Consider the following 17520-nt stretch of genomic DNA (forward strand, 5'->3'; position numbering starts at 1 on the left):
ATTGTTGTAGATGAAAATACAAAAGTATGATATGTTTATAAATATCAGAATTACTGTGCAAAAGCTTTAGCTACTAAACGTGTATTTGTATGTGTATATCATAAATGTAGCACTTAGAATAGGCCCAGTTTGCACGATGAGTACTTCTACTTTTGATAAATGTGCTTATATGTATGTACTTTTGTACCTTTACCTGTGAAAGAGTATGTTTTTATATGTATTATATATTAATCCCTTATAGTTCAACCGACTTATTGTGTGGACGTTTGGGGAAACACAGTGACAGGTGTTTCTATTATTTTGTCCCTCAAAATAAAAAACAGACGTGCATTACCGCTGCCGGCCTGCAGAGGGCGACATTGTCCCGTCTCCTCTCCTTCATCTACACGTAGAAAAATGGCGGAGCGGAGCTGCGGAGGCTGCATCGGCTGAGCTGCTGGCAGTTTAAACACCACACACGGGCACACAGTCACCGCGGACGGGGCCGCTGTGTCGGGAGGGCACTGCAGTAAGAGCAGGGCGAGGTTAGTCTCCGAACCGGCGGAGAACTTCATTTATTCTTTTTCCTCGAAACGAGAAGCTGGAGCCGAGTGAGGAGCCACGAAAACAAGTCATGAACGGGGTAAGTTTGCTTGTTAGGGCATCACCGCCGTGTCAAACATCGGTGAAGTGGCTCGAACCAAAGCCAGATGAAGTGGATTATTGCTTTATTTGAGAATGAGACTAACGCGGTTATGTGCAAGGGTACAATATAGAAATTATTATTACAATTATACGCCTTACTGTAAGTTAGTGTAGTTACAGTCGCTGCATATGAGCCTTTCTGTTGAGGAGTGCTTTGCTAACATTAGCTAGTAATGAACGTTACATGTGCCCGTCTGCTAAGGACATAATGATAAACTGTGTTTTCTGCCTTTAAACGGCGCAAACAAACGCGTGGATTTGTCTTTTGAATGGGGGTTATAGTTTAAAAGCAGCTGTGTCAGTGTGTTTTAGTTCGGCCGGGGGACACAGAGCCCAGAGGCCTGTCTGTCTGTGCCCTGACTCTGGATTTAAAGGGACTGACTGGAGAGTTGATGTGGGTGTGGAGCCAGCATGGTTGCCTCCTCAGGGCCCCTCCCACACCACTGCTGGAACATATACTCATCAAGCATTTAGGTGTAGTTTCAAGGCAGCTGGTGGTGGATTAAAGCCAGATGTGTGTTTGTGTGTTTGCACACGCAAATGCGTATATAATATGAAGTGTCATGTGTACAGTACATGTACAATATGCACACATGTGTGTACATATCTACATAAAACAAAATGTCTTTACGAGCTTTGCAGGCAGATTTTGTCCCCTTTGGGCAGAGCCAGGCTAACTTCAGATTTCTTACAATGTGCATCGTAGAGATCCAGGTTGCACAATGGTCAAATGTTTGTGCATGTGGAACTTGAGCTAAGTGTTTTTTTTTTCCTCTGCATCCACAGGACAGCGTATGCAATTCATTAAATGTCTTAAGCTGCACAAAGTCCACATCACCGTGTCAGGATGAAAAGACGATCAAGCTGACACAGGACGGGATGTGCCCTCCAATAAGCTCCCAGCAAAATGATGCTCAGAGGCAGGAAGAGGGTAAGAATGTTTGCTGCAGCCTGATCTCCAGCTGTGGAGAGTGGTTTTAGTGTGTAATCTCTCCACAGGAGAGCAAACAGATCGCTGTTTATTTTTGTATATCAGCAGATTATGTAAGAGTAGGTAGTGAGAAGAACTTTTTTTTTTCATTCAGCCTTTCCTCATTCCTCATTCCTCCCAGGTAGGAGAACAAATACCATCAGCACCACACCAAAAGACTCAAAGAGCCAGTGTTCACCCTGCTGGTTAGATGAACAGCCGTCACCTCCGCAGCTCTGCTGCACTCAGACCTGCCTTCGTTCCCCTGCCGAGCCCTCCCTGCCTCGCAGTAACAGCCTATGTCGCAGTCCTCTCTTAACCGACAACAGCAGCTCTCTCCACAGCCACCAGAGGAGAGACGTCCGCCACCAGAGGAGAGACGTCCGCCCCAAGGTCGAGGGAAAGAGACCGCCACGAAGAATGTACGCACGTCCCCATTGCTGATGACACTATATGAGATAACGTAATGGTGTGATATGTGTTGACTGAGTTGCTGTTGACTTCTGTTTTTTCCACTAAAGTGCAGCCGGGAAAAACTCCCAAAACCGAAAAGTTACTGACTACTATCCGATCAGACGGAGCTCAAGAAAAAGCAAAACAGAGCTAAAGGTAAGATGAAATTATTTTTGTTTTATATGACAGCACATTACATGAAACGGGTTAATGGTTCAAAATATAGTTTGACCACATATCACTGCACTGGCTTGAACATTAGAAGTTTCTTTTCTGGGAAAACGTAGAGTTTATTTATAATCCAGGTTATCCTCTATATTCAACACTCACTGTGCAATACTTTTGTTCCCAATAGGTATATGTCATAAATGCAGATGTGTGTGTGTGTGTGTGTGTGTTTTCAGTAATCTCATGTTCATTTTGTTACCAGTGTGAACAAAAGAAGCTCATAGACGATCTCATCACAAAGGGAATAGAGGAAGGAATGGAGGTACCTTGAGTTTTCTGCTTCCCTCTCTAACGTCTGCAGGGTGGAACCACTGAGCCCAGTTTATTTTCAGGACTCAACATGTCTTGGTTTGAGTAGGTTTCAGGCTTAGCTTTACGTCAGGCTTAGGTTTGATAATTAATAAAACATTAATTAAACATTACATCTGGTATTTTATTCTATCAGCCACAGTTATGTACACATGCACATTTTATGTCACCTCAACACATTCAAAAAATAAAATGATACGCTTCGTGTATGTCCTCACAGAAAACCTCTCCCACTCTCTTAAAGGTGCAGTATATAGAAGGAAAGGGGAGAGCAGTGTTTGCCACTCGGTGTTTCCAGAAAGGCGAGTATGTGGTGGAGTACCACGGAGACCTGCTGCAGATCACCGACGCCAAAAAGCGGGAGGCCGAATACGCTCAGAACCCTGCCACCGGCTGCTACATGTACTACTTCCAGTACCTCTGCAAAACATACTGGTACGATAAACCAGTGCATTTCCCCTGTTTTGATTCGTTGCCACTACGTGTTGTGTATTAAACATTTCCTAAAGACTGAATTGTGAACGTTGCGTGTGTTTTGTCTCCACAGTGTCGACGCCACAAAAGAGAGCGGTCGAATGGGTAGGTTGATAAATCACAGTAAAAACGGAAACTGCCAAACCAAACTTCACGACATCAGCGGCGTCCCTCACCTCATCCTCGTCGCCTCTCGAGACATCGACGAGGGCGAGGAGCTGCTGTACGACTATGGAGACCGCAGCAAAGCCTCCATCGCAGCTCACCCGTGGCTCAAATACTGAAGAGAAAAAGGGAAACATACAGTAACACCTGTGTTTCTCGTTAGCTAGTGTACAAATTGCCTTAGAAACAGAATGTGTACCCTTTTTGTTCCAATACCGAGGACGCTGGATGGGTTTAGTAAGTAAACCAAGGGGAGGGGGGGGTTAATCAGGTACTTACCACATTTCAACTGAGGTCCATCTGCCCCGTCAGATGGCATCTGTACTTTTATTTATATGTGTATATGAAACATTCTGGTTGTTTTGCAGCACATTTCTTTTGTACATTTTGTATTACCTATAGACCAATGCTTCGACAGCATGCAGGTGGTAGTTAATGCTCTTAATGCATTTTTATACTGCTTTTTCTTAATTAGTGGTTAGATACTTAGCAATACTTCTAATTATGGCCCCTGATCCCTTTTTCGATCAGCAAGACTTATGAGATGCAAATTACAAACCCTTTTTAAAATCATATTCTGTCAGAGTGGAATTTAATTTCAGACAGTAAAACTCAGGAGCGTCATAGTTCACCACACTCATGGTTCAGTTTTTGGGTATTGATCACAAGTATTTTACTGTGGAACAACAAAGTGTTCAACATACAGACTTATGAAATCACACAAATCGTTCAAAAGGATCATTTTCCCGTTTTCATGCCTTTTTTTTAGCACATGTAGTATTTTTTAATATTTAAGATACATATCATATTTAAATTACGCTGCAAATGTTCAATTTTATATTCTGTTCTGTTTCCTTTAAGGGAAATTTATATGGAAGTGTGTTATAAATGACTGAATGATAAACTAATGTGAACAGAGTCGGACCTTTACAGGTTCACGTGGTTCTCCACTCCGTGTTTTCAGCAGTCAGATCTTCCTTTTAATTCACTTTCATACACATTTAACTGGTGACACTGTCGGCATCACTGCACTATGTAAATATATTTATTTGTTTTCTTTTTCCAGAGTCACAGGTGGTTTCAAAGGAATAGTTTGGCATTTTGGGAAATGTGTTGTAGTTTTATTTTAATTTCCATTCAGGAGAATTTATTTGACAGTTAATTGACCTAAAACACAGTTTTCAGCATGTGTTCAGTCCCGGTCATGGTGTGTTGACGTTAGTCCCTCACAGCCTCTGCGTTTAGGAAAACAGGAAAAATAAAATGTTCAGTCCAAATCCTCCGGCCGCTTCTTCTCTTAAATGAACTGATGCAAACTTTTACAAATGTTTTATCGCAAACTTGAATAGTAAAAACACACGCAGTGTTCAGTTTATTAGGTACACCTGTAATCTCTAATCCAATCCAACACTCAGCCATAAATTCTGACAGTATCAACAAAAACTGAACATTATAATCTATAATCTATAAAACCTGTTGTATTAGAGCCCATTATATTTTTGAAAAATCAAAGATCCGAATAAATCAAATGATTTCCTCAGGTGTAGCTAATAAACAAGCCATGGAGTGTAGTGTCATTGCCCGTTTCCAGTAAGACGCGTTTCCCAAAATGTCCAGTTATTCCTTTATGCTCAAAAACCACATGTAAGCAGCGTTTTACAGCAGTGTCTTGAATCTGTGCAGCCATGGGTTTGGTGAACATCACGCTCCTGTCTATGCTGTCACGTCGTTCACAAACCGTTATCCCATCTGAAAAGTATTTAACAGCTGAACTGCCAACAGGTCATTTTTCTGCTTGATATTTTAGTAGCTTTTCCTAATGTGTTTTTCCATGAATTGTAGCCAGAAGGTCCAAGAGTTCTGCCAGAGCTCCAGTCGCATACTGAAAATGTTTTTTCCTGTTTATCTTTTCAGTTACTTTGATTTTTTGTTTGAATTAGTCGCCCAGAAAAATCACCCAGAGACACATCACCTGTTTCTTTTTAGCGAATTGTTGAGAAGCGCGCCCATCACAGCTCCTCAGAGATCAGGGCAACGTCCTCTGGTGTCCGATGAACTGTCCAACACCTAAAGAAGAGAAACAATAAATCGATTATCAGAATTATTTTTCTGTCCATGAGCTGATCAGCTAAGGGTTTCGACCATAACAACACAGAATCTTAATGTCGTTGTCACCTGGGTGTTAAATTAAATCTGTTTTAGAGAATCAAGCTGCTGATATTCTCTGTTTTTGCTGCTGTCAACAAATCAAATGAAAAGACTCAAACCAGCTTCGTGTCAGTGACGTCTCTGCTCTCTGTCGCTGGAGTTTTTAACAAACAGGACGAATCAGAGCCTTTGTCGGGGACTATTTTCAGCGGTGGATTAATCCATGTTTGGTGCTGCAGTGAGTGCATGGGGCAGCAGGACAGTGTTTCTCTTTGTTTGATTTGTTGTCAGTCAAAAAAAAAAAAAAACATAGATTATCACCAGACTTCATTCATCATTATTTGAATTTATTGGCACAAACACGATGAATTGAAATGTTCTTTGTGCCGACACTAATCTCTTTGTCTCCCAGTGAAGTAGCAGTTTAAAACAAATATCTTAGCAGGTCACTCCTGATATGCATCTTCACTTTTTCTAGCAGGACAACACCTTTCCATTCGTTTTGATGTACAGCACTTTCTCTTCTTACAGGTGCTGTTTGTATTATTGTTAGTATAATGTAAATTTTAATAGGTTTTTTTTTATTATGAGTTTGGTGTAATTGTTTCGGGGAATCCTGGGACTCCTGTCTTTGCTTTCTTGCTGACAGTAGATGAGAAGGTTATTCCGTTAAGACCCCTGAATTGAATATTTTTACTTACCTGTAGCAGCTTTGTGTCAGACTCTAACTCAGAAATCACAAAAAGACGACGACTCCGGTTCGTGTAAGTTTCCCAAATGTTCAGTACATCACTGAATTCCAGGATTCTTTTGATTCCAAGTTTTTCTTTCAGTCAGACGTTTTGGAGAAAGTGTCGTCAGTGTTAATACGCAGAGCCTCCCTCTCTAACAGTAGCATTGTGTGTTACAGCTGTGAAATGTTTTCAGCCTTTCTTAAACAAATGTGTTACGTTTTGGATTATTCCTTTTTTTTTTTTTTTTTTTTATGTAGAACTAATGCAATAAAACCCGAGGGGCAAAACTGACCTGTTGGCCATTTTAGGACTTAATAGATCTTTGCTGTTGTAGCGTTGAATAAATCTTAATGCTGGGGTTCAGGCATCGATGAATAAAGATGTAATATGCAAGTAACAGGAGTGGCCATCTGATTTGTTCTCATGTTAAAATAAATGCTTGTACAAGTTTAGAATGAGCGAGTGAAGATAAACCAAACAAACACTTAAAACATTACAGAGATTTTTATTATTTTCAGAGACGTGTTTGAATAAAAGCCAGTTTCTTTAATAAAGCACTGATTCATTCGTTACATCTTTTAAATATTTATTGTAATTGTGACTCGATGAAACGTGAGAGAGATGATGAGGATTTGGAACAGGCTGCCTTTTTTTCACCGTGTTTCCCTTTAAATGTTTGATTATTTAAATCCTTCACGTGGAAATTGTCTGGATCCCTTTTGTGTCATTATTTAATCATAATTGGTGAAAATGTGGAACGAGGGCAGCTGCTGTGAATCTCGCTGACACACTCATGTTTAGCCTCATTGCTTTACTGAGGAGTTCTTGTTGTTTTACATTCATTTATTCCACCTCGCTGGGTGAATATAAATGAAGATAAAGTGCCGCTGCTATTAAAACCACACCTGGTCACACCACAGTTCTTCGCTGCCTCTCGGGGGTGAAGACACCAGTCAGCGTTAAGTGTGAAGGCAAGCTACAAAACGCAGAAGCATCAACCGTCGATTAACGTTCATTTAAAAAACCAAAATGTAAATCGCACTCGGCACTTGAGTTTTATTAACTGCGCTTTAACCATCTTTGAAACCAGGCCGGAGCTTTTCTGATGCACAGTCCCAGGAACATTTAAATGTTACTTCATGATTTTACACTGTGTTGAAACCATGTTTACATCTCAGACCTTGTACAAATGATGCATAAAAGCACGAGTCACCGTGTACATAACTTTTTCGTAGGTAACAAACCTAAATTGTGAAATTAGCTGTGTATTTTCTACATGATCTGTGCAAACAGCAGGTATTCAGGGTTTAGTACAGGTTATTAAAAATGATAACGGAAGGTTTAATGTTGCTTTACTCAGCAAATCCACATTATCTTCAACATTCACGGTTTTTCCAAAAGGTCTTTGGTTCAGTTTTACTTTTCCTTTTAGCTGCTTTTTTTTTTTTAAACTGCTTTTTTTTATTTACAAAAAAGGAACTTTATTTAAATAAGGAATAAAATATCATCAGACCCCGATCAGGTTTAACGCAGTGATCTCAGGATCATTAAAATCAATGAATTCCTCCTCAGTTATATTAAAAATATAAATAAATTAAGAGGTAAAGTCTCTTTCAGGCAGATAGTTTCTGAAGTTCAACACTGACAATTCTCCTTTTTTAAAAATCTGCTATACTGTGAGCTGGACTGCAGTTCAATGTTAGATGTTAGATATCTTGTCTTTTTTTTTTTTTTAATATACTGCATCTGTTTGCTTAATCACCAAAGAGGAAGGTAATTATTTAACCTGCTTCGGCTCAGCTGGTGATACTGACACGGCTGTTATCATGAACAGTGTAGGTTTGCATATGATGAGCAGTGACAGATTTGACATGTTAGACCGTTAGTTAGTGGTGGACATTATTAGAATTCACACGTTGCGTCTCCTGCTCTTACATTAATGGATCATTTCATAATAACTGTGAGTCAGAGAGAAGCACACACACTTTACAAATATGGAAACTCATTTCTGCCAGAAAGAATCATGAATGATAAGAAAACATAAATAATCATTTATGTGTGTATTTTAATTTTCCTGGCAGAAATGGGCTTCTGTACTTGCCATGTGTTGGTGTTTCTGTTCAGTATATTGTAAATAAAAGCATCTGTAAGAGTTTTTATCCTTTTCTGTACACAACTCTGATTCTATGCAACATTTCATAAACAGGTCCTTTGGGTTTTACAGGTTTTAAATTTGCAGAGCTGCTGGTGAGGGACCTTTCAGCTGCCCACACGAACCAGGACAGACAAATGAATGGGACACAAAAGCGTTGCTCTCATTTTGAGAATAAACCTTTGCAGGTTTGCCTTTTTTCTCTGTGGGGACTGTGAAATAAAACCTTCATCCTTCATCGAACAGCAAACCCTTTAAAACTCAGCTCCATTTTTATGTTTGCGTCACCATCTGTGAGTCGTGTGGTTTCAGACAGAAAATTTATCCAAACCTAACGACACATCATTAACCACTTCAAACGCAACAACTTTCCACTTCCCATCCCACAACTTGAGTTCACCCTCTCATCTGTCAATCACACAAATCGTCCAATTCTCTAAAAACCTTCAGGCAACACAATATTTTCAGGAGTTTTTAAAGTTGAACAGTCTGTATGTGCCACCTCTCACTGAGAAACAGAATTCTCATGTGTTTAAATAAACTTTTTTTCCTCTCACCTCAGGCACATGATGCTTCAGCAGCAGTGTGAGTCACTAGTGGTGGTTTGCTGTGCAGTCGATGGTTCACGAGCCGGAGTGATGAACATGGGAGTGTTAAAGAGTTTCTGGAGTTTGTGTGACCTCGACATGTCCCGTGTCCGGTGACTACATGTGCTGCAGCGCCTCCTGGGCTTGTTCCGTGTACACCTCGTCTTTTCCCGCCCAGGAACCGAAGCCGCCGTCGAACTGGGCACTCCGCTGCGAAGGCCGCTGTTTGTCACGAGAGAAGAAACTAAACCTGAGACAAGAGGGTTGAGAGGAGACAGAGGAAAGGTCTTAGATGGCAGCGGTTCACGGTAACATGCATGTTGAGTACACAGTGAACATCAGTTAATATGTGAAGCAGTGTTAGAGCAAAAAACCCATTTAAGGCCATAAGTATTTGGACGGACACACACTTTTTTTTTGGTTGTTTTAAATTAAAGAGCAGAGTCTCAGCTTTAGTTTAAGCAGGTTTACATCAATGTGAATGTGATGTGGGTCAAAGACGTCACAAATTCAAGTATTCTTTACTAAATATCATTTATGTGAACTTTCTGTGTCTCGTGTCGCACTCAGGACTGAGGCACAAATATAAAGCTGCAGCTTTGTTTGTTTGTTTACAGCAATTATAACAATATCTCAAAACGAATGCAATACTTGTTTATTTGCGACACAGGGAACCTCAGTGTTAGCAAACGTTAATTCTTCTAACAGTTAAAGTGTATTACAGAGAAATGCAGCGGGTTTGCATTTGATTTTAACTCCATGTAAACTCAGTAAACACGATGAGTTGTTGCTGTTTATCACAGGTTCTTTAATTGATGCTGCAAAAGAGCTAAAAGCACTTTAGTGTAAGTGTGACAGAATTATTTTGTGAGTTTGGAGCGCAGGTGCAGAGGTGAGCAGGCGGTTACTGTGCTCAGTGAACGACACAACAACAAACTACATGTTTATTCTGACTGGCTGATTTTTTTTTTATGATCCGCCATCATCCCAGCGGACGATGATAATGAGACAGCCCCACAATCAGCCAATCAGAATACTACACAGGTGGAAGGGAGGGGCTCAGGAAGCCAGCACATGCACAGGGGTCGAGGCTGTTAGCAGACACAGAGGCAGACTCTGAAGACAACCAAATATAGAGTCATACAAGCGACATGAGACGTCTGATTGGCTGTAAAGTGGGGTCATCTGGGATCAAACCAGCCGCCACCATCGGCATTATGGCTGTGAAGATCCTGTTACACAGAGGTGAAGACACACACACACACACAAACAAACAGGAAGAGATACAGAGAGGGGGGAGGGGGACAAACAGGGGGAGACAGGGACCACATCAACCTTTGACCTCTGTTTGACCTCAATCAAAATCAAACCAAAAGGAGGACGGGCACACGAAAACACCCACCTTCACCTGTGACATGTTAACGGTGTGTCCTGTACACGCTATGTACATGATATATACACATGTTCTATATGTCATGTGATGTACCCGACCCGTGACCACAGATACTGTGCTCATCATGAACCGTGCACAGAGCGGTGACAGTGTCTGACAGAGCTGGAAGAAGAAGTCAAGCAAGTGTCACGCACAGCAGAGAAATGAATGAGTACATTTACTCAAGTACTTTGCTTTTACTGCTACACACACGGAAATACTGTCCTCTTTACTCCACCGAGCTGATTTAGATACTGCTTCCTTTTTCAGACTGTTTTCACAAACAGTTGTATTTAAGGTTTTCATATTTTGTTGATATTTTGTTTAGAAGTGAACTTAAAATATAGAAAAAAATGAAAGAGAAAAGCAAAGATTGTTTCCTTTCCTGCATCACTGATCGTCTCTCAGATTTATCTCGTGACCCTTTGACCTCGGTCTGTACACAGTGGAACAACACATTTACACAATGATGCACTTTGCACTTTTCGCTAAAGTGGGATTTTAAATGCAGGACTTTCAGCTGTACGTGTTCTTGAAGAATTCTGATCTCTCACATAAAGTCCGGCAGCATGTCGGCTCAGAGGATCCACTGGGCTCTGACTCTGACATTCTCCTGAGCCGCCGTGTTTGTGTTCACAGGCCACACAAACACAGGATGTGGGCGTGTGTACGAGCTGTTTCCAGTTAAAATCGCTCTCAGTTATTTATTTTTACTGAACTCAGCTGAAACAGAACTGCTCCTCTGGTCATATTCAATGGGAATTAACCTTCTACAATATTCACTGCAGTAATTAAAGTGTATAACTACCTGTGGTGTTTAAAGTGTTTGTGTGTGAACATGCAGACTCAATAATCAGCCGGAACGCAGCACATGCAAAGCAGTGTTTTAACTTTCACTTCATTTTGACTAAAAGTTCAGGAAGTGAGTGTGTGTGTGGTTTTAGCAGGTGAGTGGTTTCACGAGCAGGTGTGTCTGAGTGAGTGAGTGAGTGAGTGAGTGAGTGAGTGAGTGTGTTTGCATGTCATTTGACATGTGAGCACAACATACAGGCGTTTGATTCCTGACTCTGGTTGGGTAGAAGCTCGGGAGCGAGTCCTCAGTTCAGGCGAGGGAGACGGAGAGGGACTGACAGTCTCGTCCTCTGTCTCATCGCTGCAAAGACACAGCATCGTAATCATCAGCAGCAGTCACATAAAAGGTTTCTCCAGACTGTGCACACACACACACACACACACACACACACACACACACACACACACACACACACGTTCCTGTCAGTACCTTTTGTAGTAGGCCAGCTCTTCCTGCAGCAGGAAGACTTTGGCCTTGAGCTCGTTCCTCTCGTGGAGGACGTCCCTCAGCTCCTGCAGGGTGAACCGGGGCCGGTTGGGGTCCTTTGGGTCCAGGCCTCCCGCCTCCTCCTCGCACAACGCCTCCTGCCAGGAGCGGAAATGCATCACAGAGAGGAAACAGAACCAGAGAAAAGGAAGGATGGAAGGAAGGAAGGAAGGAAGGAAGGAGGGGGGAAGGAAGTGAGGATACCTTGGTAAAATATTGGAACACAGCAGGCATATCCTCATCGCACATCGCCTCCTGGTGGAAACGAACTCGAGGTCAGACATCGAGCCTTGTTCCAATACGTTTGTTTAGCTCGCCCTTCCCTCCAGCCTTTGAACTAAAACCCCAACTGTTTTATTGAACTCAGCACATCTGAGACATTCACTGTCTGTCAAACCAACACCTGCAAGATGCAGCCGACTGAAGTCACTCATGCACTGAGCAAAAAAAAAAACAGACCATAATTCTTATTAATGTTTATTCTACACACAAAGTCCAACTGAAATCACATTTAGTCCCTTTTTTTTTAGCCAAAATAATGTTTTGGTTTTTTATTGTGAACAGTTTTTTTTTAAGTGTCTTTGGGAAAATACCAGCGTGTCAGTGTCTCTGTCTCAGCCTGGACAAAGTGAAGACTTGCAGTCTTGTTAAAGTTTGTGCTGCAGCAAAAGGTTTTCTGTTTGTCCTGCCACCCTGTTACTGCTTCACAGTAAAAGCATCCTGCTGCTTTTACTGTGAAGCAGCCACAGCAGGAAATGTTGGGTTTGAGCTGTAACCGGTAAAATGAGGTGGAGAATGAAACTAAAGGAAACCCATCCCCCAGTGGCTGTTTGTGTGGTGGATTGTTCAACAAGCTGAGGACAAGACGTCTTCATGTCTGAGAGTCAACTCAGGAGGAGACTTCAGCAGGAAAACAAATTTACAGAGCAGATCAGAAACAGCAGTTTAATTTCAGCTGGACTTTAAACCTCTGTTCTTTCTGTCAGTGTTTCAGGGTTAAGACGCATGAAGGGAAAACTTCCAGTGCTGTTAGAGGCCGAGCTGCCAGAGTGATCTATATTTAGACGGGTCATCAGTGCAGTCGCCCAGAAAGTCTCACCCAGTTGGCTGAGGGGCAAAAAATCCTACTGACACGCTGTTAGTTCACAAACTACCCATGCAGAGTCATTTCAGCAAACGAGTTAGAGTCAGGTCAATCACACCACTCTGGTTTGCTAACTGGCACGTCCGCATTACCCAGAGCAACACTGCCTCGTCCTCAGCCTCCTCATCCCCATCCTCGTGTCCCTCTGGGCTGAGGGAACCAGGCAGGGGCCGCGGGGGAGGAGCGAACCCACCCGACATCAGCTCAGAGAGGTCAGGTCTGCGTGACCAGCCCTCAGCCCCCGCCACCACAGTAGCAGCTTTGCCACGCTGGTGGAGTAAAAGACACTTTATTACCTGTTTACTACGCCTTTCAGTGTTCTGGTGATTTAAACTCTTAAAACTTGGCAATAAGTGGAAAATGACTAGTTATTGTATGGGTTTGAAAAGATGACCTCTTTTAAAATGGGATTCCCGTTAACATGACCCTGTGAAGCTGTATGAATAAAATAAAAGCTCGCTCACAGAGACAGAGCCATTGTTTACGTGCAGCGGTGACACCTGTGCTTTTCCTGCTGCTGTGTGAAGACTGAGAGAGAAAGGACAACAATGGACAAAGGTCCTGGGCCAGATTTAAACCCACAATGCACTGCGCTAACAGGATGCCGTTGAAGTCCTTCGCCATGAGGTCATTAACTTCAGGGCCTCTGAAGGTCAGGACCACCAGAGGCTAAATATCACTCCAGTTTATATATGAGTTCACACAGAGATAGAATCTGTTTAACTGATGTTTCTCTGGGTTTTAATTTCAGTGATGAATCCAGACTGCTTTAAACCGTTCTGTGTGCTGTGTTACCTCTGCGGGTGAGGGCGGCTGAGGCGGGGGTTCCTCAGGATTCTGGGCAGGCAGCTCTCCTTGAAGTCGTTCACGCAAGCGTGCGACTTCCTGCCGAAGGGCGCCGACTTCCTGTGCCCGTGCCTGAGCGCTGGCCTCCAGTTCCACCTTCTGTTCAATTAGCGCTTTCCCCTGAGCCTCCACCACAGAGATTTTGTGACGCAGGTCGTGGTTGATCTTCATGAGGCGAGACTGCTGCTGCTGGAGCTGCGGAGACAGACAGACAGACAGAAACAGGGAGGATCAGACAGCAGGACAGGAGACAACCCACAACCCACCAGCAAGCCAAACACAGAACTAACACTGCTATGATTTCTGGTAAATACACTTTGGTTTAGACTTGTCCAGCCTGGATCCAGATCTCTGAATCATCACCCACACTTCAGATTTGATTATCGATCTGGAGCCGTTGCCTTTGACGACTGTTTCTCTCAGCTGGAAAACGTCTGACCAATCAGAGCCGCGTGCACGAAAAAGCAGTGACATAAAACTGTCGACCGCCGCGGATGAGTTTGATGCAGATTGACATCTTGCTTTGAGGCAGTTTACAGAAATATCAGTTCTTTATGACACATCAGAATGTCCCTGTAAAACTGATCGGCTGTGGTTGTCTGCAGCGTCTCCATCATGATGCCTTCACAGCTGGCTGAGCCATTTGTCAGATTTTGTTCTTGTTGCTTTGAAAAAGTCTTTTTTCTGTAGCTAAAAATAGCAGCTTGTGTGTGGTTCAGCTAAAACAGCCCACAGTGATGCTGCTCTCCTCTGACTAACCACTGGGTTTGAATTCATCCAGACCTCCGATGCTTTACATGGCGTTTCACGTGATATTAACAGTTTATCGATCGACACGTCAGGGTTCAAACAGCGTGCATGCACAGCTTCTCCTGTCGTCTTACTGCTTCTATGTCCTCGTTTTTCAGCGTGAGCTCACGGTCCTTGGCTCGAATCTCGTCTCTCTGCTTGTCCACCACTTCTTTGAGCTTCTTCATCACCTGCCTCTCTCGCTCTGTCATACCTGGAAACCACAGAGACAGTGAGGGAGAAGAAACGTTTCAATCAGAAACTGTTTGGATTCTTTATCATTTGTCTTTATTGTCAGGGAAAGGTCACTGGGCAGAGCTGTACAGAGGTGTGTGTGTCTAGCAGGTGTGCGTGTCCACTGAGGCTGGTCTGTCCACAGTGCATCAGGGAGACTGTGGCCTCTGTGTGAAACCACGAAAGAGCCTCTGCTGCAGAGACAAGACTGGCTCGCTGTCAGAGACAGAGAAGGCCTCCTTTGTGTGTGTGTGTGTGTGTGTGTGTGTGTGTGTGTGTGTGTGTGTGTGTGTTGTGTGTGTGTGTGTGTGTGTGTGTGTGTGTGTGTGCGTGACAGAGATGGGAATGTGAGACACAGCCAGTGTCAGCAGTCCAGATTCCATCAAAATGTCACGAAACTTTCAACCAAATTTCCAGAAAACTGTCAAAAGAAAAGACAAATTAAAGCGAGTTTCCATCCACAGATGTTGGTGTGAACATCTGGAGCTGATTCACTGAGAAAAACATCTGTCAGAGACGTTTAACCACTGCAGAAGAAGAGGACGCAACAAGGAGACATCATTTAAAGAGCTGCAGTCAGGGAACGTTTACTGCTTCTGTGAAGTGAATGGATTTGATAGATGATGAGGAAGATGAGGAGGGGGAGGAGGAGGAGGAGGTGGAGGGGTGTGGACCACTGGGTGTGAACCTTACAGTGTGTTTTGGCTGAACTCTCCGGACAGTAATTATGTGACGTTTAATGAAATATGTTTATTTTAGTCTCAGTTTAAATTACTGATGTTTGAAAAGACGGTTTGGTGCTGTGTCTGAGGACGCGTCCTCACCCTCGTGCCTCTGCAGGTCCTCCTCACTCATGGGGTCTTTGATGGACATGTTGGTGAGGAGGGTTTTGTTCTCCTCCTGCAGCTGAGCGATCTGGGACAGCAGATCCTGAGCTTCTCCTCTCCAAACATCCTCCACCAGCTCCAGCTCCTGCACACACACAGTAAAACACACGAGCACGGAAACAGCCGTCACCTGCAGAAACATCCACGTTATCACAGTCATGAGACGCCGTTAATCAGTGAACCGCTGGCTGTGTTCACCGTCACTGTCACGAGAAACTGACACGAACCTTTTTTTTTTATGGCACCGAGCAGAGACTGTCCACGAGGTTCCCACAGTGCGTCCACACCGTGATCTTATCATGTAAACTTTCTGCATTTACTTTTTACCGCACTACATTTTTCTAACTCCTGTATTTAACAGTTACTTGTCAGATTTTAAACTTTCTTCATGTTTTTACAGATAAAGTGTGAGAAAATAAAAGATTAGGTTAAAGGATAAAGACGAAGCCAGTGGTTTTCAGCCTTTCTGGTTCGTGACCTCTCACAGGAAGGCAGTGAATTTTGATAATCAGTTCATCTTTTTCATGTAACAGTAGTGTGAGGTTGTTGTATTGGTTCTAGTCACAGTGTTTCTTGGTTTCATACAGAACAGACTGTGTAACCTTGACTCCTTGTCACGATTTGATGACTAACTGGAAACAATCACACACTTGACCAATATAACCTCAGTGTGAACAGGAAGATTTTCCATCATCTCTGGCGCAGCAAACAGGAACTGTCCGACTGAGAGTTTGAACTTTTACTGTTAAAACGCTGTTTTCACATGTGGTGTTTGTAATTTTATTCAAATAAATAAAGATTTTTACTTGTAGTGGAGTATTTTTACTGTGGTATCAGTCTTAGTTCAGTAACTTCCTCCGCCTCTGGTTAAATCACAGAAACTTCGCGGCCCTGCCAGACTTTGTTTGTTTATTTGTTTTCATAAAAGGTAAACAACTTGTCAACAGCTGATTTCAGACAAACACAGAGACCGGTCGGCCCCCACCGCCGTGCGGCGTCCAGACCTTTCTGTGCCTCTTCTCCTTCTCCAGCCGGTCTATCCTCTCCAGCCGCAGCTTGTCCAGCTCCAGCCGCAGCTCCTCGGTCTCCGGGCTGATGCTGCTCCGGCTCACCATCACCTCCAGGATCTCCAACACCCGCACCACTTTGGGCATCAGCCTGGACAGAGCCTCGCAGCCGTACTGGTCTATGATCCGCTCAAACTCCTGGCCCACCACCGCGGCGATGTCGTACACGTCCATCACCGTGAGGTCGGCCACATTCTTCTCCAGGGCCGACCCGGAGTCCTCCATGTCGGGATACTTTGGCCCTCCCCGGTTTCCTGCTCTGTTTCCCTCGGCACCGAAAACTTCCTCCCCCTGGAAGAACACTTGTGCTAAGTTAGCCTGCGCCTGTCTGCCGCTAACGCCTGAGCACAAAAACACAACGGAGCAACACAAAACATCGAGCCTACACACCGAAGCCTGTCACCGAGGCCTGAGCCCGGGCTCTGGGTCCATTTATTTGTGATAAATATCGGCTGCGTCCCATCGCTGTCCTCCCCGCACAGCTCCGACTACTACAAAATAAAACCCCACACATCCGGTCACACCTTTCGCAATAAAACAAGTGTGAAGGAATGTGTTTCAAAACAAATTTTTTGAGTGATTCAGCATTACGAGATTTCAATCTCTGGTTGTAAGAGCAATGCTGGGACACCAACCGGGGCAAAGCTGGCAATTAGCAGACCTCCAGGGGCTCCAGGAGCCACATTTCCTGCGTCTCATTTCTGCAGGACAAGTTTGAAGATGAGTTTTTTTTTTTTCTGAATAACATAATGGAAAACTTCTGAGCGTCAATGCAGCGATTGTTCGTGAGAACCGTGGGATATACCAATAAAAAAAAAGAATCACAGCACCGCAGTGTCATATTTTCTAGTTCACGTCCTCTACGTCCTCTACGTGTG

At 43.4% G+C, this 17520-nt stretch overlaps 2 protein-coding genes across 6 annotated transcripts; one reads left to right on the top strand and one right to left on the bottom strand.

Annotated features, from left to right (window-relative positions):
* Positions 1–371: 371 nt before the first annotated feature.
* On the top strand, positions 372–6713 carry kmt5aa (lysine methyltransferase 5Aa). The gene is made up of 7 exons (XM_041058666.1): positions 372–622; positions 1471–1615; positions 1797–2076; positions 2176–2263; positions 2538–2597; positions 2889–3079; positions 3192–6713. Exons 1-7 carry the CDS (start codon positions 614–616, stop codon positions 3400–3402), a joined length of 984 nt encoding a protein of 327 aa, XP_040914600.1. The 5' UTR covers positions 372–613; the 3' UTR covers positions 3403–6713.
* Positions 5266–17432, bottom strand: rilpl1 (Rab interacting lysosomal protein-like 1). 5 transcript variants are annotated; one of them, XR_005895456.1, is made up of 10 exons: positions 16580–17426; positions 15513–15660; positions 14550–14668; positions 13615–13860; positions 12912–13088; positions 11880–11930; positions 11619–11773; positions 11385–11489; positions 8875–9154; positions 5266–5350 (listed from the first exon to the last, which is right to left on the bottom strand). XR_005895456.1 is itself a non-coding variant. In XM_041058659.1 (10 exons), the coding sequence occupies exons 1-10, from the start codon at positions 16865–16867 to the stop codon at positions 9149–9151; spliced, it is 1383 nt and encodes a 460-aa protein (XP_040914593.1). In that variant the 5' UTR covers positions 16868–17431; the 3' UTR covers positions 9017–9148. The 5 variants fall into 5 exon arrangements, 4 of the variants coding, with proteins under 4 accessions (XP_040914592.1, XP_040914595.1, XP_040914593.1 ...); XM_041058659.1 differs by lacking the exon at positions 5266–5350 and adding an exon at positions 10049–10136 and having other exon boundaries at positions 9017–9154; positions 16580–17431; XM_041058658.1 differs by lacking the exon at positions 5266–5350 and having other exon boundaries at positions 7562–9154.
* Positions 17433–17520: the final 88 nt, after the last annotated feature.

This window comes from Toxotes jaculatrix, chromosome 16 (genome assembly GCF_017976425.1).
Source record: "Toxotes jaculatrix isolate fToxJac2 chromosome 16, fToxJac2.pri, whole genome shotgun sequence".
NCBI classification, from domain to species: domain Eukaryota; kingdom Metazoa; phylum Chordata; class Actinopteri; family Toxotidae; genus Toxotes; species Toxotes jaculatrix.

Excerpts from the sequence above, each read along its gene's own strand:
- kmt5aa (XM_041058666.1), top strand. Across the intron at positions 1,616-1,796 it reads TGCTCAGAGGCAGGAAGAGG|GTAGGAGAACAAATACCATC; the intron begins GTAAGAATGTTT and ends CATTCCTCCCAG. Across the intron at positions 2,598-2,888 it reads GAATAGAGGAAGGAATGGAG|GTGCAGTATATAGAAGGAAA; the intron begins GTACCTTGAGTT and ends ACTCTCTTAAAG.
- rilpl1 (XM_041058658.1), bottom strand. The coding sequence starts at position 16,867 with ATGGAGGACTCCGGGTCGGCCCTGGAGAAGAATGTGGCCGACCTCACG. Across the intron at positions 14,669-15,512 it reads GGACCTGCAGAGGCACGAGG|GTATGACAGAGCGAGAGAGG; the intron begins GTGAGGACGCGT and ends TGTGGTTTCCAG. Across the intron at positions 11,774-11,879 it reads TGTTCCAATATTTTACCAAG|GAGGCGTTGTGCGAGGAGGA; the intron begins GTATCCTCACTT and ends CGCTCCTGGCAG.